Source organism: Cebus imitator, unplaced genomic scaffold, assembly GCF_001604975.1.
Source record: "Cebus imitator isolate Cc_AM_T3 unplaced genomic scaffold, Cebus_imitator-1.0 Scaffold6, whole genome shotgun sequence".
NCBI lineage: Eukaryota > Metazoa > Chordata > Mammalia > Primates > Cebidae > Cebus > Cebus imitator.
Window position 1 is genome coordinate 12,279,093 of NW_016107321.1, and position 25,703 is coordinate 12,304,795.

A 25,703-nucleotide genomic window follows, 5' to 3' on the forward strand; every position below is an offset into this window, starting at 1 on the left:
TGTTTACCTGTCCATGTCTTACTACTTTGACCGCGATGATGTGGCTTTGAAGAACTTTGCCAAGCACTTTCTTCACCAATCTCATGAGGAGAGGGAACATGCCGAGAAACTGATGAAGCTGCAGAACCAACGAGGTGGCCGCATCTTCCTTCAGAATATCAAGAAACCAGACCATGATGACTGGGAGAGCGGGCTGAATGCGATGGAGTGTGCATTACATTTGGAAAAAAATGTGAATCAGTCATTACTGGAACTGCACAAACTGGCCACTGACAAAAATGACCCCCATTTGTCTGACTTCATTGAGACATATTACCTGAATGAGCAGGTGAAATCCATCAAAGAATTGGATGACCACGTGACCAACTTGCGCAAGATGGGTGCACCCCAGTCTGGCTTGGCAGAATATCTCTTTGACAAGCACACCCTGGGAGACAGTGAAAATGAAAGTTAAGCCTTAGGCTAATTTCCCCATAGCCACAGGATAACTTCCCTGGTCACCAAGGCAGTGCATGCATATTGGGGTTTCCTTTACCTTTTCTATAAGTTGTACCAAAACATCCACTTAAGTTCTTTGTACCGTTCCTTCAAATAAAGAAATTTGGTACCAAAAAAAATAAAAAATAAAAAATAAAAAAAAGAGAGAGAAAAGAAAAGAAAATGAATGCTCTTGAAAAGTATTTTCTCATAGCTATTTCAAGGGAGTTTTCAGTTGATTATACAAGTATTTTGTGGTCTGATGTGGTCAGGGATAAGTCCCTTCATGTAGAGAGTATGCTTTTTTTGATTTTCTTAAACAATATGTAAAGTTACTCACTTTTTATCTTGTATTGCATGCTTAAATCTAGTCTGAATTTGATTCTCCATTTCTGGAAAACAGTTGTAAACAAGTACTTATTATAAAATATTGAGGTGCTAAACATAGGGAGTGCTATTTTTAAGGTGTTTGAAGTGCAAAAATAAAAAAAAAGAGAGAGAAACAAAAAAGAAGTAATTAGTGTTACTAATTTATGTTGTTTTGTTTAGCTTTTAAAGTGTGTTGCTGGTTTTTCTAATTTGAGGTGTGTTTTCATGATTCAAGTTGTAGTCAAATATATTTCTGAAAAAAAAGCTTTGTGGCTCTTTAGAATTTGTCATAGAAATGAAATAAAAAACCCTTTCCACATTGCTGGTACACTGTTTAATTGCATCGACAATGGCATTGCTAATCTCTATTCCAACCTAACTGGGTAGGGAGAAGACTGGTGACTATATGCTGATGTGTCATGATGCTATTGCAATTAAACTTTGTAATAATGTCAAGGTGATATTCCATGGTCCATTGCTTCAAACAGCATTAAATTAACCAAAAACAAAATGATTTCATTTTAATAAAACTGTAGCTTCAAATTTAATGCTGTTGGAGTTATCCAGCATTTAATTTAGTTTCATGCATGCTATGTTAGGTTTCAAAGATGTGCAAGAGTCTGGTGACAGCTCCAAGTCATTGCTACAGCTTGTATATTGGTAACATCAGTGGAAGTGTTACTTTTCTTATCTGGGCAAATGTCCAGAGTCCTGAACCTGAGGGTTCCCCACCCATTAACAATCAATAAGATCCTTTTCTTTTATAGCTGCATAAATTGTAGAGGTTTGGGGAGATGACTTTTCTTTGCCATAAAAATTCTGTAACAAACATATATTTCCATTATGCTACAAGACTGTTGACAATTTTTTCTAAAACTTTTTTTTATACTATCCCAGCATGTACTTTTCAAGCAACTTATGATGAAACATGTGTAAAAGACTTTAGAATATATATCAATTTCCAGATAGGAGTGATGTTATTCCTAAAGCCATTATCTATTATCTATCTATTATCTATTATCTGTGGGACTCTAGTCTGGAAGTTCATCGCACTCGTAAGATTGAAGATGGTGGGAAATGATAAAATATCCAGTGAACACTAGACTAGTTATCAGGATATATCCCCTGTTTTCATACAAAGTTTACAAATATTTGAGAAATAAATTTAAAAATGGTTTCAGTAACATAAGATAGTTAAGCCCTCTAATTTTTAAAATGAATTTCATTCACTATCAATACATATTCTCAGAAATAAAGGCATTAAGTTGTACCATATCTTACATTTGCATACCTATTGCCACATGTATAAGAAAAACAATTATGTTATTGGACAAAAATTAGTAAGGTAACAAAATAAATGAATGTATGTGTATCCATAGTTATTTAGAGTAACTTGAAGTAAGTACATATAAGAGGTCAGACATGCTTATACAATGGACATCCTTTATCACTTCTTTAAATGGTGTGTCTAAGTTTTCTTTGGGTTTTTATCTAAAATTCTCAAATAAGAGGCTTGAACTAAAACTAAAACTTTAAAGGAATGCTACCTACTACTTTAACTGTTATAGTAGGAAACTGTGTGTGTGTGTGTGTGTATGTGCATATCAACATAAATTTTTTCAGTAAATATAGAAGAAAGAAAACATACTGAAACATTTTTAATTTCAGTACAGTACCTATTTAATTACTTGTAAATATATTTAGAAAAACATAGTGTATATTTCTCTTTGAAAATGTCTAAAACAATAAACAAGTTCAAGAAAATTAGAAAATAGCTAATTACGTGGTGAATATTAGCTAATTATTTACACTCCACTTAATTTTGTTAACTAATTTGAGGTGGCTTACTAAGATAAAAAAACATTTTTAAATGAGGAAATGTGGGCAAAGAAAAATAAAATGAAACCAGAGATAGATTACAAATGAATAGATGAAAAGGACATACTGTTCAACCTGCATGGATGTCAGCTGTCTGCTGAAAACAGTTATATCCGTACTGCCAGAGACATAAGCTTGAAAATAACTAAGAGAAGACTCAAGATTACTTTATAATTACTAGAGTCTCATAAAATTGTTTTTAGGATATTTACTGATGAAACCAATGATCAGCTTCAATGATGCATAATTCGTCTTATGCAAAAAGTATACATTAGTAAAACATGTTTTAAAGTGAATGATAAGTTCTCTGTGGTAACATTTAAGGATAGACCAGACATTGTGGCTCACCCCTATAATCCCAGAACTTTGGAAGGCTGAGTCCAGTGGATCACTTGAGGCCAGGAATTTGAAACCAGCCTGGCCAACTTAGTGAAACCCATCTCTACTAAAAATACAAAATTAGCCATGTGTGGTGGCACAACCTAAAATCCCAGCTACTCAGGAGGCTGAGGCACAAAAATTTCTTGAGCCTGGGAGGTGGAGGTTGCAGTGAGCTGAGATTGTGCCACTGCATTCAAGCCTAGGCAACAGAGAGAGCGAGACTCTGTCTCAATGGTAATAATGACAATAGACACTTACAAATTACTTGTATTAATCGGCATACCAGTCAGGTTGTATTTTTTTCATGAAAAATTTGAGATTCTATTTAGCTTTTTAAAAAGACACTGCAAGATGGCTTTATCCATTGAATGTTCCCCAATTCAGTGATCATATTTGCAGGCCCTCCACTTAATCAAGGCGGGCAGCTGATTCTCAAAACGATCTTTACGACTGTTTCCGGAACTGCCTTAATAATTGATAAGTTGCATGTAGAAAAGAAAACATTCATTATGAGCTTGCCTCACTTCTGCTTTGCAACGGCAAAATATGACTGCCAACTTGAATCAGTTTCTTAATAACTGGCTTTGAGTTAATCAAATCCACCACCAAAGAAAAAAGATTTACCACCAGGGAATTGCCCTCAAGGCAATTACAAAAAAGGACTTTAAAAATAATTTTATTGATGGAGTAATTGGAATTATTGTTTGCATTTAGGTGGAATACAGGGTCCCTTGTGAACACTTTAAGAGATATAATTGCAATATTTGCCTTTGTCTATTATATTACATTTGAAAGTATTCAGCCACATTATCTTAGTCTCTTATAACCTGTGTACCACACAGTGCTACTTCCCATTAGATACGTGTTAGATATTTCTTCAGAAAATATACAGTGGTTAATTACTGTTACTTTTGGCATCTTTATAATTTGTTTTCTCAAAAATTTTTTCAGACATTTTCCTCTAAATTAATTTTTCTTTATAAAATAAATGTTAAAAACTGCTTTAAATTAACTGCCTTAATTATTGAAAAATCCAACATAGAAATCTCTAAACATAGTAAGGGAATTTCTACATCTTATCTTGTTGTACAATTCATTGAAAAAGTTTGTTTTCCTTAATTTGTCTCAAACACAATCAACTGATACAACTGCAAATTGTTGGTGAAAAGCATTGAATTTTGCATGAGACCTTGAAAAAGGTGCTTTTATCTATTCAGAATGTGACATCATATTTTTTATTTTTTGTAACACAAAGGCAGACTGGAATAGAAGTAAAGGATTTTGGGAAGAGTTGGAGAAGTGGGGTTGCCTTTCATTCAGTTATTCATGCCATTCGACCTGAACTGGTGGACTTGGAGAAAGTGAAAGGAAGATCCAACCGAGAAAATCTGGAAGATGCTTTCACTATTGCGGAAACAGAGCTGGGGATCCCAAGACTGCTAGATCCTGAAGGTAGGCGGAATATTTATTGACTGTTGTATACATAAACACAGAGGGTTTGTACGTCGCAAACCCAGAAATACACATGACTTCCAAGATTCTATTGGAGGCCAGAAAGCTGGAGAAAAGTGGGAAGAAATGGTATTTTCCTGCATCAGTTTTCTTCTGGATAAATATCTGCCACCATGTTTGGGGTAAAATATGATTCCATTGCTCCAAACAGCACTTTGGCATTCGTGTATCGGTCAGATGAACTGGACTTAATATACTTAAGGGTGGAATGAAAGTTTTAGAAGTGTGGGTATGGAGGTAGGTGACAGGATAACATAATTACTCTATACAATCTCAGAGGTCTGGAAGACATAGATTATTCATACTTACAAATGTTGTTAACCATGCAGTGATTTGGTGTCAATCAGCAAATTGCACAAATGTTTAACTAATATTTGTCATTTCAATCATTTGGCACATTTTTTGGTAAGGCTGTGAATGCTAAGACATTTTGGAAGTGGAGTTAACTCTTTCAAGCCTTCAAAAGACAATTTAGATACCTTTGATAAACTTTTATAAACAGTAAATTGTTAGCTATGTTGAAACAAAAGTACCAAGGTGAAGTTTCCAAATGTCATGGATAATTTCTTATTTGGTTCGGCAATTATGGACATTTCTATTAATCAATGCAAAAATTTAAATACACAGCAAAAGCAAATTATTTTTCCCCTCTCTTCCCTACCCTTCCTGGCCTCTGGCAACCACCAATCTACTCTCTATCTTCATGAGATCCACAGAAAATTATTTTTAACAGTGGAATTTCAGACTGAACTTTCCTAGCTCTGAAACAAAGAGGATAGACTTGTGTTTCCAGGAGTAAGTTATAGAGACCCAGTTAGGTTTCCTCTGAGATGAAGGGCCCCATGGAGATTCCTTGCCATTTTAGGATTCTGTTTTTAGTCCCACCCTGTCCCCACCCACCATTTTCACTAGGATATCAAAGGGCTTTCTGCCTCCTTTCTGTACAAAAATAAATCAAGGGAAAAACACAGGGGATGTAACAGAGCTGATATTATTCCTAGAGTGGAATGAAAGGAGAATATAAATGATTCTTTCATATCCACTAGATCCCAAGATCTCAATATTTTCTTTGATGATCAGAAACTGACATTGCCTAAATACAAGGCTATCCTAGACATAAGACAGTCCTCTAATTTCTTAATAAGAACTTCCCCTTCAGAAAGTTATTTAGCCAAGTTGGATGTATAAGCTTTTAGGGATACAGATTAAATAGACCAATAGCTATTATACTAATTATTTTGTGTTTTACATATATAGTTAACAGGATATACTATGTTAAATTATGTGTTAAATGTTGCTTTCCTTTCCACTTTCATATTTCCTGAAAAAAAGTTTTGCACAATGGTTTGACTCATCACCTTTGAGTCATTTAACAAATTTTGGAATACATTATCTTTGCTTCCTTTTAAATGGTGTGAGTTGCAGCACTGTTAAACCCTACGTTGCAAGTTTCTAGAAATTTTACCTCTAATTAAAAAGAACATTTACAAAAGATAAGATTAGTTTTATACTTTATCATAACAATTTGATTTGCTTTTTGCTCTATAAATTGCTCTGCCAAATATAATTTTTATTGCCTTTAAAATTGACATTTAAAGGATTTGTTTACATTATATTTTTTACTTATGCATTCTTACCTCCATATATAATTACTAAATCTGTATAAATTTATTTGCCTGACTTTTGCCATTTGTATCAGATAAATATCTATAAGCTTCAAAATTACAGTGATTGAGATCTTCTCAGACAGTTTCCCTCAAAGAGTGCTTGATTGCTCAAAGCACTGTAATTTGGAAAGAATGCTCCACAAAGATGAAGCTGCCTGGGAAATTGAATATAAGGCATCTCATGTTCTTCTAAAGTGAAATTTTTGGGGGCAGAGAGGAGGCTTGTTTCTATTTGGCCATATATAGTATATGAGCTATCATTCACTGTCATACTTGTAAGCATTTCTGTACTACCCATTTATGCCAGTTCTAAAACTTAGATTTTATTTGTGTTCTATTAACTAGACAGAATGTTTGAGTAACCATGCAGTGTCTCAAATTTTTGAGGAATGAATGTTGAGATTATTTAAATAACATATATGCTATTTTTTAAATGCTGTTTGTTAAAATGTGTCATCTTTCTGAGTAATATAATTTCCATCATGTAATATCCAGACTAAATTTGGTTTCCCTCGTACCCCTCCAAAATTCTGAATAGTACTTCTGTTTTCTCTCTCCATTTAGTGTTTTTGGTATGATAGCTAGATACCAAAGCTTGTGTTATTAAAATCCAATGAATGCTAATTAATTTATTCACATTTCTTTTTTGTTTTTTCAGATGTTGATGTGGATAAACCAGATGAAAAGTCTATTATGACCTATGTCGCCCAGTTTCTGAAACATTATCCCGACATCCACAATGCAGGCACTGATGGGCAAGAGGATGATGTACGTATTTGCTTTCTTCAAGTATTGCTAGTATACACAGTGACAGTGACTCAGCTTTTTGAGTATACTGTTCTCAAAAAATTGAATTTGAATGCATTTTAATATGAGAGCAACTGATTTAAAAACAATATCACCAAATGGGGCAATGATTAGAGGAAAAGGTTTTTTTCTGGCTTGTATGTTGGATATGTTAGAGAAAGCATTGCTAATAATAAATGTTAGATATGTGATACTGATAAACTAAAATTGAAGAAAGATAGCAGTGTTAGGAACTCTATCTTAGTGATCTGAGAATTGAAGTAATTGTATTTCCATCATAGCATTTGCATATCTAGATTTTGAATCCCTTTGCTCTGGTTGATCTGATAAGATCTAATTTTGACTTGAGTTTTATGATATCTATTGACAGCAAACATATGGAAGTAAGGCACAATTTGCAAAAGTTCTAATTATTCACTGTGGTTAGATTTTTCCAGCCTTTAAATAATTTAAATAACATTAACATTTTTCGTGCTGCTCAAATTACATATGTTAATTATAATAAATTTTTGAAATCAGGAAAAAAAGAAAAAGGAAAAATTTTCTATATTTCACCTTCTAGAGAGAACCTATTTTAGAAAATAAATTAATATGTTTGTGTTGATTCCCAACATTTGCATATGTATATAGCAGATACATATAATATTTTAACAAAAACAGAATCATAGTATCCATACTATTTTATTATATTATTTTCTTCTTCCAGGAACATTATAAAGAATTCTGCAGTTCATCATATATATGTACATCAATTTATTACCCAATCTTGACTGTTTTAATTTACAATTTGTGTTGTTATAAGCAATGCTTTTATGAACAATCTTGTAGTAAAACATTGTTCTAAGATTCTCTTTTATTGAGATAGAACTTTGCTCTTTTGCCCAGGCTGGAGTGCAGTAGCACAGTCTTGGCTCACTGCAACCTCTGCCTCCCAGGTTCAAATACCTCTTCTGCCTTAGCCTGTCGAGTAGCTGGGATTTCAGGTGCACACCACCATGCCCAGCTAACTTCTTCTATTTCTAGCAGAGACTGGGTTTCACATGTTGACCAGGTTGGTCTCAAACTCCTGACTTCAAGTGATCTGCCCGCCTCTGTCTTCCAAAGTGCTGGGATCATAGGTATCAGCCATCACGCATGTCTAAGATTCTTCTTTAGGAATGAAATGCCTAGGCTAAAGGGCATACAAAATTTTAATGCTTTTAAAAATGTTTTTCAGATTGCCTTGTAGAAAGTTCTTCTCATTTCACACTCCAGCTAAGATATCAGACTGCCTGTTTTCCCGTTTTTTAACAATAGATATGACCATTCTTCTAATATTTTTAAAGTAGTATTATATTCTATTTTTAATTACATAAAGAAGTAGACTCACTGCTGAATTTTAAATTAACTAGAAGGTGCTCCTCCTCTTCCTTTCTCATTTGCTCCTGAAAAAAAAAATTATTTTAAGGCAAAAGACATCCAGAAAAATAAGAAATGGAATTTTCAAGATGTGTGAAAAACTGTCTTTCTGTCTTCATTGTTCAGGTCTCAACTGGAGTTTTCAGAGCAGTTTGAGATGACAATGAAGAGTAATAAGAAAAACCAAAAACTGTAAAATATGCTTTCTAAATAGACTTAGAAACATATCTAAAGAAGAAAAAGGCCAAAGAGCATAACCAAAAGCTTACAAGTAGACATCACTCCAATAGTTAGAAATCAGTGACTTCATAAAAGAATAAGCAAAACGAGGTAACTGCTGTTTCCTAGGTTTCTTAGATGAAATTAATCTGGCATTTGATAGAAGTATGTTAGCTTTTTAAAAACAGTAAGTTCAGTAAACCTCTTTTGCTCTTTGCCAGGATTAGGGCACAAACATTGGTCACCAGAGTGACTTATCTATAGTTACTACTAGTAAAGTAATTGTTTCTAAAAACCACCACAAATGGCTAAAGCAAAGACTCCATGTGCAAATGCTGGCATACATTGATGCAAATATTTTGGAGTTATCTGGAGCTTACTGGGTTTTGACAATATTGCTGTGTGAATAACAAAATCTATAAGAAAACACATTGGACTTACTTCATATAGCACCAAGAAAATCCATCAAAACTTCCATCTGGTTTTTATATGTGAAGTCCTTATATTACCCAGATGGATTTATATCTAATTCGGTGTTTGAGGTTTTACTGTTTTAAAGTCTCTGACATTACTCATCTCTCCAGATTAGTAAAACTTTGTGGCTGGAAGCATCTAAAAAAACAAAAGGAGATGCTTTACTTAATGCTCATGAGCAGGAGTTTAATGTGAAAATCCTTAGGGATTTTAAACACACACTCTATTGATATAAGCTTTTTAATATACTTTACTAAAAAGGCTTTCCTATTTTAAGAGGTTACTTTAATCATGTAGAAAATAAATTCTGGTCATTAAAAAAATTCCCTCTATCCCTTTCTTAAAAAGAGGATGCATATGGTTTCTTCTGGCTTATCTCAAAACTTATTTTTGATAAAAATGTATTGGAAGCTTTGCCCTTTTTTTACTGGCATTTGTAATGTAGTGCATATAGTGCATAACATCTAAAACTGCTATTTTGAATATTTTGGGTTTTTTTGTTTTTTTTTACGAAGTCTTGCTCTGTCACTAGCTGGAGTGCAGTGGCGCAATCTTGGCTCACTACAACCTCTGACTTCCTGGTTCAAGCAATTCTCCTGCTTCAGCCTCCCAAGTAGCTGAGATTACAGGAACGTGCCACACGTGCAGCTAATTTTTGTATTTTTAATAGAGACAGGTTTTCACCATGTTGACCAGAATGTTCTCTATCTCCTGATCTCGTGATCCACCCACTTGGCCTCCCAAAGTGTTGGGATTACAGGTGTAAGTCACTGTACCTGGCTTGTTTTGAATATTTTGAATAATTTAATTTTTCATTTTTTATGATGTAGGGCTTTTATTTGTTTAACACAGTTAATGGTCACCTAATTCTGTCTAGTGAACCTTTAATACTTTGTAAACTATTCTTATTAGTTTTGAACCATCACCTCAAAGTACTCAGTATCTGTCACTCAGCTCTTACTCTCTTAATTCATTTTTTAAAAATATTCTTGGCATGAACATATCTATCAGGCTTTCATTTTTGTGTGTATTTGATTTATGAATCCGCTTTGTGATTTTATTTTAATTAAATATTCTATGGATACCATTTTAAATATGATTTTCTTACTGAAAATCGACATCACCGTGGATTTTTTTTTTGCTTCATCCAATAAAGCTGATAAACTTTTCCACTTCAGATATTTCTTGAATAATTAGCACTCAGCCATAAATGAATAAAATAGATCTATTGGCTTATCTCATTCACCTTCTATACTTTCCTTTATTTTTTCACCCATCCATTCTTCCACTGCAGCAAATATTCCTGACTGCCCTGTGAAACACAACACAGGCTTAATTCTTATGAGGACAAAGAAATATGTGTGCTGTGTATATTTATAGGGAAAATAATATGAGTCCATTATACCTTCTCTTTAAATAGCTCACCTTCTAAAATATTTGATGCTATTTTGAGACATGTTTACAAAATATATTGCTACATATGACTATTTCAATTTAAAATAAAAATGTCATTTTCTAGAAAACTGTGTTGTCTTACTGGAGTTGAACATTTTTGTTTTCAAAAGCTATTAAAATGTCTTAAAGTGATTATACCCTTGAAATGATTGCCTATTTCTCTAAAGGCAGATGCCTCTCCATTGATTTTCTTCTTGTTTCATGAATGATTTTTGTCCCTATTTATTTTATGTTTCTATATATTATCTTTTCATATTGTTAGGAAATACTTCCAGGTTTCCCATCTTTTGCAAATTCTATACAAAATTTTAAGGTAAGATTTAAGTAATCTTGCATTGATGACGTCTTTCAAATATCCTGCATTCTGTAACATTTTAGTCATTCAGTTGCATGTTTTTGTCTTTATGTATACATTTATTTTAATACTTTAATCACGGCATTTGCGTTTCCTTTCTAACAGAACAATAACATACATATGTGCTGTCGAATGTCAGTGATAGTCTAAGCCACTCCCATGGACTTGCCCATTAATCTTTAATTATAAAATGGTATCTCTCAATTAATTTCTTTTTTATACTGCTTCATAACACTAATAAAAAGAAGGATATATGATAACTACATTTGTTGTCTTTAAATGTAACACAGAAAATAAAAACAAAATAAAGATTTAGTTTTGTATCTTAAAATGTGAGCAGGGAATCAACGAAAAAGGTAAGTATTGGGTTAGCTTGTCGGTCTGAGTTTCCTCACTTTCTTCTGCTCAGTATTGGTTCTCATAGTTTAGTAAAGTTCATGACATTTAGGAGGTGCTCAAAAGATGTTAGCAGAAAGAATAGTTATGAATTCCTGTCCATATCTAAGTTATTTAATGCATGTCCCATATTTCAGCTTTTCCATTTTTCTTTATGTTCCATTTAGGCCTTGGGTTAAGGATCTATCAATGCAATAGACTTTATAATAACAATTAAATAGAAAAATCAGAAGTAACTAATTTCATGTCAAATACTAAATTTTTTTAAATGTCATGCCTCATAAAATATTAGTTTATGTATATGTGAACATGGTACACAAACATAAACATGACTTGTTTGTGTCTGTGTGTGTGTGTGTCTGTGTGTGTGTGTATGAGTGAAAGAGAGAAAAAGAAAAAAATAAAGTGAAAAAAGAAAGTAGAGAGAATGCTGACAGTTTAGCTGCTGGGAATTTAGGTAGTTTTCTATAAGCAGTAGGTTTTCATGTTTTCTGAATATGTGTGAAAGTTATCAGTTGAAGAAAAGCCCTAGACTAATGGGCTATAAATATTGTTTTGTACGTCATTTTTCTCTTAGGATAATGTTGAGTATGTAAATAGCTACATCCTTCTCACCTTATTGCAATCTGCTAGGCACTTCCCAACCATTAGAAAGTTGTTTACTAAATAGACTCTAATAAAGTTACTTTAAGAACATAACCCTTTTCTCTCAGATGACTTTAGGTAACAAATAGCTCCTCTTCAGGGCAGTCAAGTGCTTTTTAAATGCAGAAGTTCGTGAGCAGCCTGTCCTCAGAGGTTCACAACGAAGTCCTGTGCTGACTGTTAGATGGGTCCCTTCTGGTAGTCACATTGACGTCTGGTCTCTTGGAGACAGACCAAGAACAATTTTTCCGTCCGAGCTCATAAGAATGTGTTATCAGTGCTTTGCTGGGCATGAAAATCAACAAATAATAAAACATGTACCTTAATTATATTCACCTGTTCATTCAGAAAAGGCATCCTGAGAACTGAAGCTTTGCAGTCTCGGGCTCCAGTTCCATTTCTTTCTACTTTTAACTATGTTTCTAATTTATCTCTTATTCTGTAATTATATATTGAGTGATTCTGAGTGCCAGACACTGTGTTATATGATGGAGATTAAAAAGATACATAAGGAGTTTGTACAGTTGTCCCTAGATATTCACAAGTTGTAGCTTCCACGACCCCCCAAGATAGAAAATTTCATGATGCTCAGGTCCCTGATATAAAATAGCATAGTATTTGCTTGTGACCTACACATCTCCTCCCATATACTTTAATCTCTAGCTTACATATAATACCTAACACAATGTAAATGCTATTTAAATAGTTGTTACACTGTATTATATTTTGTTTGTCTTCTCTTTACTGCTGTATTGTTACTTTTATTGTTTATTTTCCAAATATTTTTAATCTGCTGTTGATTGAATCCAAGGACACAGAGATTGACTTTAAAATTGAGAAAACGAGAGACAGTTAAGGGGGACAAATACAATATAATGCATTTGGGTGAATATTAGAGCTCAGGTTGTCACAGGATCATGAAGAAGTGTTCTCAATATATGGTTCCTTAACCAGCAGCACCAGAACACCTGGGAACATAGACAAATGGATTTTTGGCTCTACTCCACATCTATTCAACCAGAAACTCTGGGTTAGGAGATAGGTGCCCTCACTCAGACTTCTGGATTAGAAAAAGCTTCCTAGAGAATATTATGCCTGAGCTGAGTTCTGAAAAAGGCATTATCCCAGGGGAAAATGTGACAAGCGTTTAGGCAGGAGATGACTGCTTTTGCAAGACAAGAAAGTGGGAGAAGGCATGGATCATGAGAATGTGTCAGCCTCTGTACTAGACATGCTATGTAGATTACCTCCAATTTTCACCAAAACCATTGAAAGGGTGTGTGATGATTCAACACACCCTTTAGTACATCTTCTAGTACAAGAGTAGAGAAATTAAGAAACACACACACACACACAGACACCCCAAGTTCACAGAGCTAATGTATGGCAGAGCCAGAATTTGAAACCAGTTTGGCCTGCCTCCATAAATGGCTTTCTTTCCCCTCTGAAACATCACCTGCCAAGAGGGACAGTCATTTTACCTGTATCACAGCACTTTCAGCAGCAAGTGAGATGCTGGAGTTGAAAGCTGTTTTGTAAATGTCGAAAAGATCATGTTCAGTAGGTTTATGAATACTTGACATTCTTATGAGACACTACATCTTGATGAAAAGTTAGGATATTTTCACTAAATCAATGCTATTATAGAATAGCCCTTCTTATCAATTTGTGAAAATAAGTATGAAAATCCCAATTGGTGACCTGAATGCATTTATTCATCAAAGTACTTGGAAAATCTCTAATAGGTATTATGCTCCCAGGCTCTAGGAATACTGTACTGAACAAGATAAATGTGTTTTCTGTCTACTTGGAGTTTATAATATCTAATATCCATTTAAGTGTAATATAGACAGGTTACCCAATGGTATTTTGACTGTAACTCCTCAAATTCTGTCAAAATGAATCCCATCTAGAACTGTCCTCTGGCTTACCAATGGCCTTGGGTTAGGAAGCAACCTACAGGACTGTGTTTCTACTCCAGTTATTACTCTTATCATTTGTGTAATTCCCTCCTGGGCACATTTTCTTTATTGAATTAACATTACTTAGCAAAAAAAAAAAAAAAAATGGAGGTGGTTAATTTCATTATTCAATAATATAACTAAGATATTTTTCTAGAGTTAGCTTTTGCTTCTTACTGTCCTAAAGGGGTGGGGGTGAGGAGAAAAAAAAATTTTCAGAGGCAGATGGGACTTACTGAATATTAAGTTTCTTCTAGGATCAGTCAAGTATCAATTGACAATTAAATAAATGCACAGATACTAATAAAATTGTAATGTCTCCTCGTTTCCAGAGAGAAGACAGGCTAATCTTGAAGGAAATGAAGGTTTGGATAGAACAATTTGAGAGAGATTTGACAAGAGCACAGATAGTGGAATCAAATTTACAGGATAAATATCAGGTAATGTATGAAAAAGCTTTTCGAATTTTTGAAAAGCTATTTTTGACTAAGTTTCATATATGTCATTTGATCTCTGCTTAATGCCTCAAATTACATTAATGAGAAAAGTCTTTAAAGATATAAAATTCATTACCTTAAGTTTTCAAATAATGTAATAATTGTCTTTCTATCTTACATAGATAGTCTTAAATTGTGTTGTATCCACGTTATATATGGAACAGTGAGGTTTCATCACTTTTCCATAACTCGGTCTTACCGATGACTCAGAAAACAAATGCGGAGTCATTGTTTTTATAGAACTCATGATCTTATAGATGTCACCTAACACAAAAATCTACCAAGAACTAAGACTTGAGTCAAATTTGAAACTTAGTATAAAATAGACTGAATTTAATAAAGGATTGCAACATGAGTATTGGAATGGGTCTCTAAAGGGATCAGTTTCTACTGCGACCTGCCTAGTCCAAAACCACTGCATTCAAGTTGAGCTCAGAGTTAATGTTTTTCCCATCTCACTACAATGTCATTAATTGGACCTCTGCTTCTGATTTTCACTTCCAAGACACAAAACAAAGGTTATTCCCATTTAAAAAGTGTGATCTCAATAGCAAAGACACAGAATGAACCCAAATGCCCATCACTGTAGACTGGAGAAAAAAAAAAGTGGTACATATACACCATGGAATACTATGCAGCCATAAAAAGGAATAAGATCATGCCCTCTGCAGGGACATAGATGGAACTGGAAGCCCTTATCCTCAGCAAACTAACACAGGAACAGAGAACCAAACATAAGTGGGAGCTGAATTATGAGAACACATGGACACATAAGGGAGAATAACGCACACTGGGGTCTTTAGGGGAGTAGGGGAAGGATAGCATCAGGAAGAATAGCTAATGGATGCTGGGCTTAATACCTAGGTGATGGGTTGGTCTGTGCAGCAAGCCATCATGGCACACAATTACCTATGAACAAACTCGTACATCCTCTACATGTACCCTAGAACTTAAAATAAAAGTTGAAGAAAAAAATAAAAATTAATACAAACTGATTTATTTGATTCAACATTATCATTTTTCCCTATGTAAAACATCACTCCATTATAGTGGCAAAATTAAATATAGCATATCATGAATTACATTCTATAATATATTCTGCACTACATAATATTTCAGTCGTTTCTGCTACAGAAAAAGATAAAATGATGTGAGAGCTTCAACATGGTAGCCAAAAGATATATCCATAGCACTAGTGATTTTATGCAATCATATCTATAAAATATGCCCTAATTTAAATGGATGATACCATCAGTATTATATTTGTTGAACTTAGCAAAGCAATAAATATGTGGTTAATATGCATGTACTTTTTTACATTGAAATTCAGTGTGAGCTTTTTTCCCCAAAATAAAATTTTCTGGGCTGAGATCCGTTAAAAATGATTAAGTCAGTAAATGGAGAAAAGAATTACAAGAACAGAGTGAATATACTTATTTAGTCCACTGATGAGGTTTAGGTTTGGCAACAATTATCAAAAAATAAATTCCAAGTTATAAAGCTACCTGTTATACAGATGCTATTTCATGACGGAAATAAAGGCTTAGAAAAGCATAAAATATAAACACTCTTTTCAGGAAATGTCCTTTTGGTTAGAAAATTTCAAACAAGTGCAGAGAATGCCCCATAGGTAACACAGTGGGAAGATTAAATGTGATGTTAATAAATATTCATTCTATACTGTATAGAAGTTCGCAGGTTTGATTCTTTTTTTAGGTTAATTTGAATCTTCCTTGATCTGTTTGCTGTGTTTTTCATCATTGACAAACTAATTTCTAAAAAGATGTACATGTATTTTACACTCCCTCACCAGTTTCTCACAGAGAAGCAAGGAAAGAGTTAGGTGAAAGGAGATTCATGCCTTAGGCAAAATAAATACAGTACTTAATGATATGTCACTAATTGAAAAAGTAAGATGCATTAGACCACCAAAATAATACATTAAAATCAATATTTTTATCTCATACCAAAATTTAGTGTATTAATTGGAGAAATTAGTAGTAATTTTTGTATTTTTAGTAGAGATGGGGTTTCCCCATGTTGGCCAGGGGGGTCTCCATCTCTTGACCTCATGATTTGCCTGCCTTCGTCTCCGAAAGTGCTGGGATTACAGGTGTGAGCCACTGGCCCCGGCCTATGTTTTGGTATTTTAAAAATTCCATTCAGTTAGAGAAAATGGAAGATAAACTTGTAGATAAAATTCTAATTCACTGTCTCCCCCCCGTGTTCTTCATGTGAATTTACATGTTTGTTTATAATTTTGAAATTCTTTTAGATGTGTTATCTGCTAGCTTTTGTAAGGGCCCTTCTCCTGTTCTGTAAGATAATTGCACATTTTAATGATATTTTCATTTCATGTTGAGATTTGGAGTCACATTTTAGGATGAGTTAATTTAATTCATATAAAATATAAAACTTTAAAACTATTTTAATGTCAGCATTAAGCTTATAGTTAAGTCTACACAGGATAAATTGATGTCAACTGTACTGTGACATACTTAATATTTTAATACCATGAAATTAAAGCAAAGGATTATCATGTAAGCATGGTCCTTTAAAGTAAACCTCTTTATGCAGGCTTACTTAAACACAAATCTAGATAGCTTTAATTCTGCATTATTTCAATATATGCAATTTCTATTTGTAAATTGTTTGGTACTTGAAAAAAAAGCAATTATCTTGATCATTAGTGAAGATTTATACTCCTATTTACTATGATTTTCTGAAAAACATATACTGGTATAAAAATTACTTTACTAGAAATGAGAAATCCTAGCTTTAGTCCTACCTCTACTGCTTGTCCTTGATAAGTCATTTCTGGGGTTCAGAATAATAGTGCATGTCTATGTTGTAGGGTGGTGGAGAGAACCAAAGAGGATAATGTGCAGAAAGCACTTAGCACAGGGTCTAACTATGTCACGGATGATGAATGACAGCCGCTGTTAGTATAATGACTACCATTATTATTATCAACAACATATATTGAGTGTTATCCAAATAGAAAAGATTGTTATTTAGGAAATGTGCTTTCTTTTGCTTTTGCTTTTTTTGACTAGTTGCCATACTATTACTGTTTTTCCTCTTTTAGTCATTTAAGCACTTCAGAGTTCAATATGAAATGAAAAGGAAACAGATTGAACATTTAATACAGCCATTACATAGAGACGGAAAATTGTCACTTGACCAAGCATTGGTAAAACAATCTTGGGATAGAGTGTCCTCCAGGGTAAGTTCCCACAATTAATTGTATTAGGGCTTAATAAATTTAGTAAAGAATATTTTTCATCATCTATTTCTACACAGTGATATGACAGCAGGTTCTACTGCCTCTGTCTTAGGTTAGGAAGACTTAACTATGAGAGAATCTTTGCCTCCTTGTCTAGTTTTCCTGTAAGTTAGTGGAAGTGTTTGGTTTAATAGCTATTTTCTTGCCTTGCCTCCCCTGTTTGTGATATCAGCCATTGACTAGATGATAGATTAAAATCTTGAGACCATCTGGATCACTTCACACTTCGTACAACTTTCTTCTGGATTGTTTAGAAGAGGTGACTCTTCTCCAGAATGGAGCCACAACAACTTCTTGTATTCCCAAACCGTGTTTCATCAACATTTAATGATCTTCCTTTATTGACATGCAGTTTTATATTCTTTAATTCAAGCATCTCTTTTTATCTGATTGTTCATGAATCTGAAGAAAAACTGCTTAGTATCTTTCATATTCATATTCTTCATGCCTAAAGATCAAGATTTCAAACACCTGGAACTTCTATTACTAATAAGAATATTTGTCTTGAACTTACCATATGTCTTTTATTTTTATTTTATTTTGCTTTTGAGATAGTGTCTTGCTCTGTCACCCAGGCTAAAGTACAGAGGCACAATCACAGCTCACTGCAGCTTCAACCTCCTGGGCTCAAGCAATCCTCCTACCTCAGCCTCCCAAGTACCTGGGACCACAGGCATGCACCACCATGCTTGGCTAATTTTCTTCTTTTTTTTTTTTTTTTGGTAGATATGAGATCTCACTATATTGCCCAGGCTGGTCTTAAACTCCTGGGCTCAAGCATCTCACCCATCTTGGCTTCCAAAATTTCTGGGATTACAGGAGTGAGCCACTGCACCCAGCCTAATTTTTTTGGATAATGTCATTTTTTTTCTAGTGACTCCATTAAAGAATAGGCTAGTTCCTAAGCACCTCAACTCATCCCACCTGGTATTCCAGTAAGCTAGGAAATGTGTCTGAGGATTGGGTAAAATGGAACAGATGAAGAGAAGGGTAGACAATCATAGAATTATAGAAAGAATCCTTTAAACTCATCTATGTCCAGAGCTGCTTAGATAACCCTAATTTTTCTGGACTTGTTCTGATCATGTGGGAGGTTTTAATGGGATTCTCGTTCCGACGACCAAAATCCACATCTGCCAGGTATCTAACTACTGCATCCTCCACGCGTGTTAGCAAACCTGATCCTTCCCCTTCAGCTAAAGCCACACTGAAAATTAGTGCTGCTTTATGCTGTCCCTCTAAGAGGAAAATTGCTTACACTTCTAATAATATTCTTCTATATTTAAGATGTATTTTGAGTTTCCTCAAAATTTGCCTGTAATTATAATTTTCCTCCCCATCCCTAAAGTATCAAACTCAGAACACAGACATTTGCTTATTTGATATTTGTTAACTTAGCCTGAAATCATTAACTTAAAGCTTTATGTATGTTTACTATTCTTTCGGGATAATTTTATAAATTATCATCTGTATTAAAGATATTTTATTTTTCTGCTTTTTAAATTTCAGCTCTGTGATTGGCATATACAGCTTGATAAATCTCTTCCGGCACCTCTGGGCACCATAGGTGCCTGGCTATACAGAGCAGAGGTGGCCCTGAGAGAGGAAATAACCATTCAGCAGGTCCACGAGGAAACAGCAAACACGATACAACGGAAACTTGAGCAACATAAGGTAAAAATCCTGGTTGGAAAACTTTGCAGCATAACAGCCCCAGCGTGGTCTTCAGAGGTAGCCTAATTACAACCTGCCCTGGTGGGGACCCTCCAAATATTCATTCTACTTGATCAAGAGTTGTCACATCTTCTTAGAATTCTCTAATTTGAATATTGCTTTCTTACACTGGCTAATGACGACCCCAGTAGGTTGATTTCCTGAGATATTTCCCATAACTGTGTGGTATTTTTTTCCATCTGCAGCTATCTTTGTTATTCCTGTTGTTATATTTTATTTTTCAAAAGATGAGCCCATAGGGTATGCATTTACATAATAATGTGGCTGGCCATTGGCTCCAGACCTCATTTCTGCCTCTATTCTTAAAGGAAGGCAGGAAAAGGTTCTGATGTCCTGCTGGGTGGGGGTAGAAGGAATGGAGGCTGTAGGAAGTGGTGAGGTTAGATTTTGATGGTTTCTTAGTCATTTGGGACTTTTTATTTTGTTTTATCAACTTTTATTTTAAGTTCCAGAGTACATGTGCAGGATGTGCAATTTGGGACGTTTTAAACTTAATATATGGTCCGTTGTATATGGTATAACTTCCAATATGCTTCCTCTTTGTGTTTTGTGATAGTACAGGCCTAACTAAAAATGCTATTTTTTGTTAATATCACATTAACGCAATCTTGCATTTTCTGCAAGTCAGTTTGTATACTTCATTTGCTGTAGTATGGTGGGGTATTACTGCATATGTGAAAAACAGAGATTTCTACTTCTGACTACACATGGGCAATGTATAGCTCACATATATTTTCTGCCAAATTATTGACATTTAAAAAAATTACCCCGTATTTAATAGACTTCCATATTCTAGACAAGATCATAAAGTAAATTTATGACAGATTTTCTTTTATGCCTCTCTGGGGCTTTACTTTTGGAGCTAGAGATACAGAGACGCAGAGATATGATGTCATTACCGATCTTGGCCATTTCAACTCAACAGACTCAACCTCAGACAAACTCATCAAACTAGATGGCCACAGCAAGGTTTGATGGTCTACAGAGGCTGTCACTCAGGCTCCTGCCTCCATTTCCTCTTGGCTTTTTTCGATACTCAATGCCTTCAGACACTTTTCAAGTTGCTGATTATCTCTTAGCTCCTCTCCTCCTCCAGCCACCAACACAGACAAACACACACACTGAACTCCCTGTCATCTGGCTTCTCAGATGTAAGCTTGACTTTGGGGTCTTCTCCATCTGTGCAGATCCTCACATATAAAAGCTGGGCCTGCTTCTTTGTGACTTAGTGCCCTAAAGTGGGGGCAGCTATGCCATAAGGGACCCAGAGTTCAGGCCTCATACAAGATCAAGTCATAAGAATTTTTCTGGAATTGAATTGGGTCAAGGTTTCTCAAAAGCATAAAAACAACTGGGCCATGTCAAATTTGAGACCACCCAGTATGTTAAAAACAGGGGGCTGGACGTAGTGATTCATGCCTGTAATCCCAGCACTTTGGGAGGCCACGGCAGGTGAATCACGAGGTAGGAGTTTGAGACCAGCCTGGCCAACATGGTGAAACCCCATCTCTACTAAAAATACAAAAAATTAGCTGGGCGTGGTGGTGGGCACCTGTAATCTCAGCTACTTGGGAGGCTGAGAGGAGAATCACTTGAACCTGGGAGGTGGAGGTTGCAGTGAGCCAAGATCGCACCACTGCACTCCAGCCTGGGCGGCAATGAGAGACTCTGTCTCAAAAAAAAGAGAAAAGAAAACATAGGGGAAATTTGTGAAAACAGCATTACACAAAAAATAACATCTTTAGCAAATTAGCAATTAAGCATAAACAACATACAATAATTTTTTTTGTTTAAAACATAATTTAAATTGTTTTATTTTTTACCATAACCAGCTTTTACTTATTTATTTTTTAATTTTAGATGCAGGGGGCACATGTGCATGTTGGTTACATGAGTATATTACATAATGTTGGGGATTAGGATTCTAGTGTACCTGTTACCCACATATAAAACTATTTTAATTGATATACATATTTGATACATAAGAAGCCACTTTGGAATTTTAAATAAAATGTAGAATGTATATCAATTGTGAGTTAAATGTGTTAATTCAGCAGATAGGCATGGTAGCAAATATCCCGACTACATGCAGGTTTTCACCTCCAGGGCGACAGGTGAGGGGCACAGACAAGGTCCAGGCATTTGTGGTGCCTCCAGTCTAGAGGTCTGAGAAACATCTACACAATTGTTCTTTATATAGTACCCTTAACTTTGACTTAAATGTCCCACCAGAGAGAAAATGTCTGACAATGCAACGGCTGTTTACTAGCTAATTACAAGACTTTGTAGAGATATTAATTCAAGGCACACTATAGGCAGTAACATCTCCTACAAGGGAGTGGGTTCTAAGTTGGTCAATGCACATGCTGTCTGTATATTTCAATGATTATATGATTTCAGGCCCTTCATGAGCCCTTCCAGCTCCCTTGAGAGACAGAGAGAGACACAGACCCTGTGCCAAGCCCCAAGGATACAGCTAGAACAATCTCTCTGCCAAAGTCATGGTGAACAAGGCATAAAAACTAGGAATGAAATGGATCAGGGAGAGATAGAGGGGCAGGAGTTGGAGAAAGTGATTATCTGAGGCAAACAAACGAACAAAAACCCAGAAAGGAACAGACTAAAGAGAAAAACAAGGAATATAATAAAGAGATAAAGGTTAAAAAGCAGAGGTAGGTAGGGGCTCAGACCAGGTTCACATGAATATCAGAATTATCTTTTTATTGAGGAAAAACTTTTACTATGCCTGGGCATGGGTACTTAAAGTAGCTCATAAAACAAATTGTCAATTTTAAGATCAATTCTCATGCATTGAAAATATATATATTAGAAGCCTATAAGCTAAGCCTTAGGGTGAAAAATTTGAATTATTCTTATTCTTAATGAAACGGAGGCCCAGTCTGTCCCTCTCAGGCTGGAATGTAATGGCATGATCTCAGCTCACTGCAACCTCTGCTTCCCAGGCTCAAGTGATTCTCCTGCTTTAGCATCCTATGTAGCTGGGATTATGGGCATCTTCCACCACGCCTAGCTAATTTTTGTGTTTTTAGTAGAGACAGGGTTTCACCATGTTGGCCAGGCTAGTCTCAAACTCCTGACCTTAAGTGATCTGCCCTCCTCAGCCTCCCAAAGTTCTGGGATTAGAGGCTCAGTGAGCCACCACACCTGGGTAAGTTTGACTTATTAAAACAACTAAAAATTGTAAGTTTCCTCAATGGCACCGACTCAGTCCCTCAATTTGATATAATATCTCTATGCTGGTATATTGGGCTCACTTGGAGATGCAATAAATTAGGAAAATCACAATTTAGGACTCATAAATATATATATGAACATAATATATACATGAACATATATATGAACATATTTATTCTGCAAAACAAAGTGTACCTGTATTATCTTTTCTATTTCCCAGTTACCCTAATGTTCAGTTACCTAGAAAAAAAATGACAATAACCACAGTTAACTATTATGGAGGACTTAACCAGGTTTCAGCCCTAAGTATTTGATTTTTACCAAACACTTAATATGACAAATGTGAGACAGGTACTATTATCCTCTTTTGCTGATGAGGTAACTGTAGGTAGAGAGAGGTTAAGTGACTTTCCCAAGCTCACATAGCTGATGATCCCAGTTGTCTTCAACACTAAGCTTAAAATGTGACTACAAAGCTATTGCATATTGTACTTGTAGGGTGATTATACTGACTAATTTATTGTTCTTAGTATTGCTTTGGCAAAGTAAGGCTTTCAGTCATAAAGAATCATGAAAGTAGCCATCAGACTCTGCCACCTGCTACTCATCCTTAGCAGTTATCAACCCTGCCTGGATCACTTTCCCTTCTTTCTTGAAGATTTTATTTCCTGGAGGACAAAGCATGACATAATTCTTAGTAACTTCAGGAACCTATAGATGATCCTCCCAATATCCTGACCTCTCAGGTTCTTGACCTCCTCTTCCCCCAGGATCCTGTCATACACTCAACCCTAGCCACTCACACCACAGGCATAGCCTAAAATGCTCATCACCAGTAAATGTGACCCCTCCACAAGCTCTTTGTCAAGTACCTTCCTCTCCAGTCAGACAAATCTTCATCTCCTCTGTGCCCTATAATCTGTTATCCTACCATCTTTTCCCTGCATCCTATTCTCTTCACCACTTCCCTTTGTGCTCTGCTCAAATGCAGTGTAAAAGCCCCACTTGTCTACATCCTTGCTTGCCTTGTGAACATTTCACTTCATCTTACCGTCCTGGTGAAAACGCAATGCTGCTGAAAGCCAGGTCTTGCCTAGTTCATGCCCACACACATGTAGCTGACTGTGGCTGGAGGAAAAACACACCCCCAGGTGCGATGACTAACCCAAGTGGGCCCTTCATGGTGCCTGGCAATCAGAAGGCATTTCCCGACTCCATTCCTTCCTCATTTCTGGGACAACTATTTCATATCTTGTCTCTTCAGACCTTCCACACCTCCTCCCCATCCTCACTCTTAGCTGATGACATTACTTCCTTTTTCTTTGAGAAAATAGAAGCAATCAGAAAAGAATTTCCACAAGCTCCCACGGCCACATCAACCCACCTACTTGCATCTGTGCCCAAAAACGCTCTCTTCACTTCTGTTACTATGGGTGAGCCATCTGTGCTCTGAGCCGAGGCCAACATCTCCATGTGTACATTAGATCCCACCCTCTCTGCAAAAGGTAATTCCTGTCCTTCCTCCCTTCTACATTATTTTCTCTTTCCTTCTCTGTTGGAGTCTTCTCACCCACATACAAATATGCTGCTATTAACTCATGTTAAAAAGTTTTTTTCTTAGCCCCATTTCCCATCCCAGCTACTGTCCAATTTTCCTCCTTCCTTTTAAAGCAAAGCTGTTTGAGAGAATTGGCTATGTTCTTTCTTCTTTCAAAATTCTTTTATTCTTTCTAAAACCCATTCCAATCAAGCTTTTCTCTTGCCATGCTCTCACACCAAGTGTACCAGGCTTTGCCTCATTCCTCACCCAACGGCCAGTTCCCAGTCTTCTTACCTCACCTGTCACAAACATTTTACATAGTTATGCCTTTTCCTTTGTAAGACTTTCTGTAGGGCATGGTGGCTCATATTTGTAATCCCACCATGTTGAGAAGCCAAGGCAAGAGGATCACACGAGGCCAGAAATTTGAGACCAACCTGGCCAACAAAGCAAGACCCTGTCTCTATAAAAAAATAGAAAAATTTGGCTGGGGGCGGTGGCTCACGCCCGTAATTCCAGCACTTTGGGAGGCCGAGGTGGGTGGATCACCTGAGATCGGGAGTTCGAGACCAGCCTCACCAACATGGAGAAACCCCATCTCTACTAAAAATACAAAGTTAGCAGGGCATGGTGGCGGGCACCTGTAATCTCAGTTACCCAGGGGGCTGAGGCAGGAGAATCACTTGAACCCAGGAGGTGGAGGTTGTGATGAGCAGAGATCATGCCATTGCACTCTAGCCTGGTCAACGAGAGCAAAACTGTCTCAAAAGAAAAAAAAAATGTATCTATCTATCTGTCTGTCTGTCTGTCTGTCTGTCTGTCTATCTATCTATCTATCTTGCATGAGCCCAGGAGTTAAAGGCTGCAGTGAGTGAGCTAGGATTGTGCCACTTGTAAGTTTTCTTCTTACTCCCCTGGCTGTACCATTCTAGTATTCTCTAATCTTTCAACAAATATCTGTTGAGCATTCTGTGTGCAAAGCAGTGTTTTAAGCATTTGTGATACATCTGTGAGCGAAACAGACAAAAATCCCTGCCCTTAGATAACTTACCTTCTAGTCAGAGGAGGCAGGTAAAAGTAATAAACATACAAAATAATTAAATTTGCTGGAAATGGTGGCTCATGCCTATAATCCCAGCACTTTGGGAGGCCGAGGTGGGTGGATCACCTGAGGTCAGGAGTTCAAGACCAGCCTGACCAACATGGAGAAAATCCATCTCTGCTAAAAATACAAAATTAGCGGATGTGGTGGTGCATGCCTGTTATCCCAGCTACCCGAGAGGCTGAGGCAGGAGAATCGCTTGAACCCAGGAGGCGGAGGTTGTGTTGAGCCAAGATTGCACCATTGCACATCAGCCTGGACAACAAGAGTGCAATTCTGTCTCGAAAAAAAAAAAAAAAAGGTAAATTTAGGTTAGAAAGTAAAAGGACAGGGGGTATCAGGTGTTATTGCAATT

The 25,703-nt window shown here is 35.9% G+C and overlaps 2 protein-coding genes across 16 annotated transcripts in view; both read left to right on the forward strand.

Annotated features, from left to right (window-relative positions):
- Positions 1 to 25,703, forward strand: part of SYNE1 (spectrin repeat containing nuclear envelope protein 1) — a 529,474-nt gene that overhangs the window by 136,989 nt on the left and 366,782 nt on the right. For 13 of the 15 annotated variants that reach the window (XM_017537464.2, XM_037742153.1, XM_037742143.1 and 10 more), the window contains 6 exons: positions 4,361 to 4,557; positions 6,943 to 7,052; positions 10,900 to 10,950; positions 14,327 to 14,434; positions 17,580 to 17,717; positions 19,287 to 19,451. In XM_017537464.2, coding sequence (XP_017392953.1) covers positions 4,361 to 4,557; positions 6,943 to 7,052; positions 10,900 to 10,950; positions 14,327 to 14,434; positions 17,580 to 17,717; positions 19,287 to 19,451 — 769 coding nt within the window. The remainder of the gene's footprint in view (positions 1 to 4,360; positions 4,558 to 6,942; positions 7,053 to 10,899; positions 10,951 to 14,326; positions 14,435 to 17,579; positions 17,718 to 19,286; positions 19,452 to 25,703) is intronic. The other 2 variants (XM_017537495.2, XM_017537502.2) reach the window with 1 other exon arrangement.
- LOC108310607 (ferritin heavy chain-like) lies at positions 5 to 609 on the forward strand (the record flags this gene model as incomplete). The annotated part of the gene is made up of 1 exon (XM_037742265.1): positions 5 to 609. A coding segment is annotated over one exon (450 nt), but the record flags the coding sequence as incomplete, so codon positions are not given.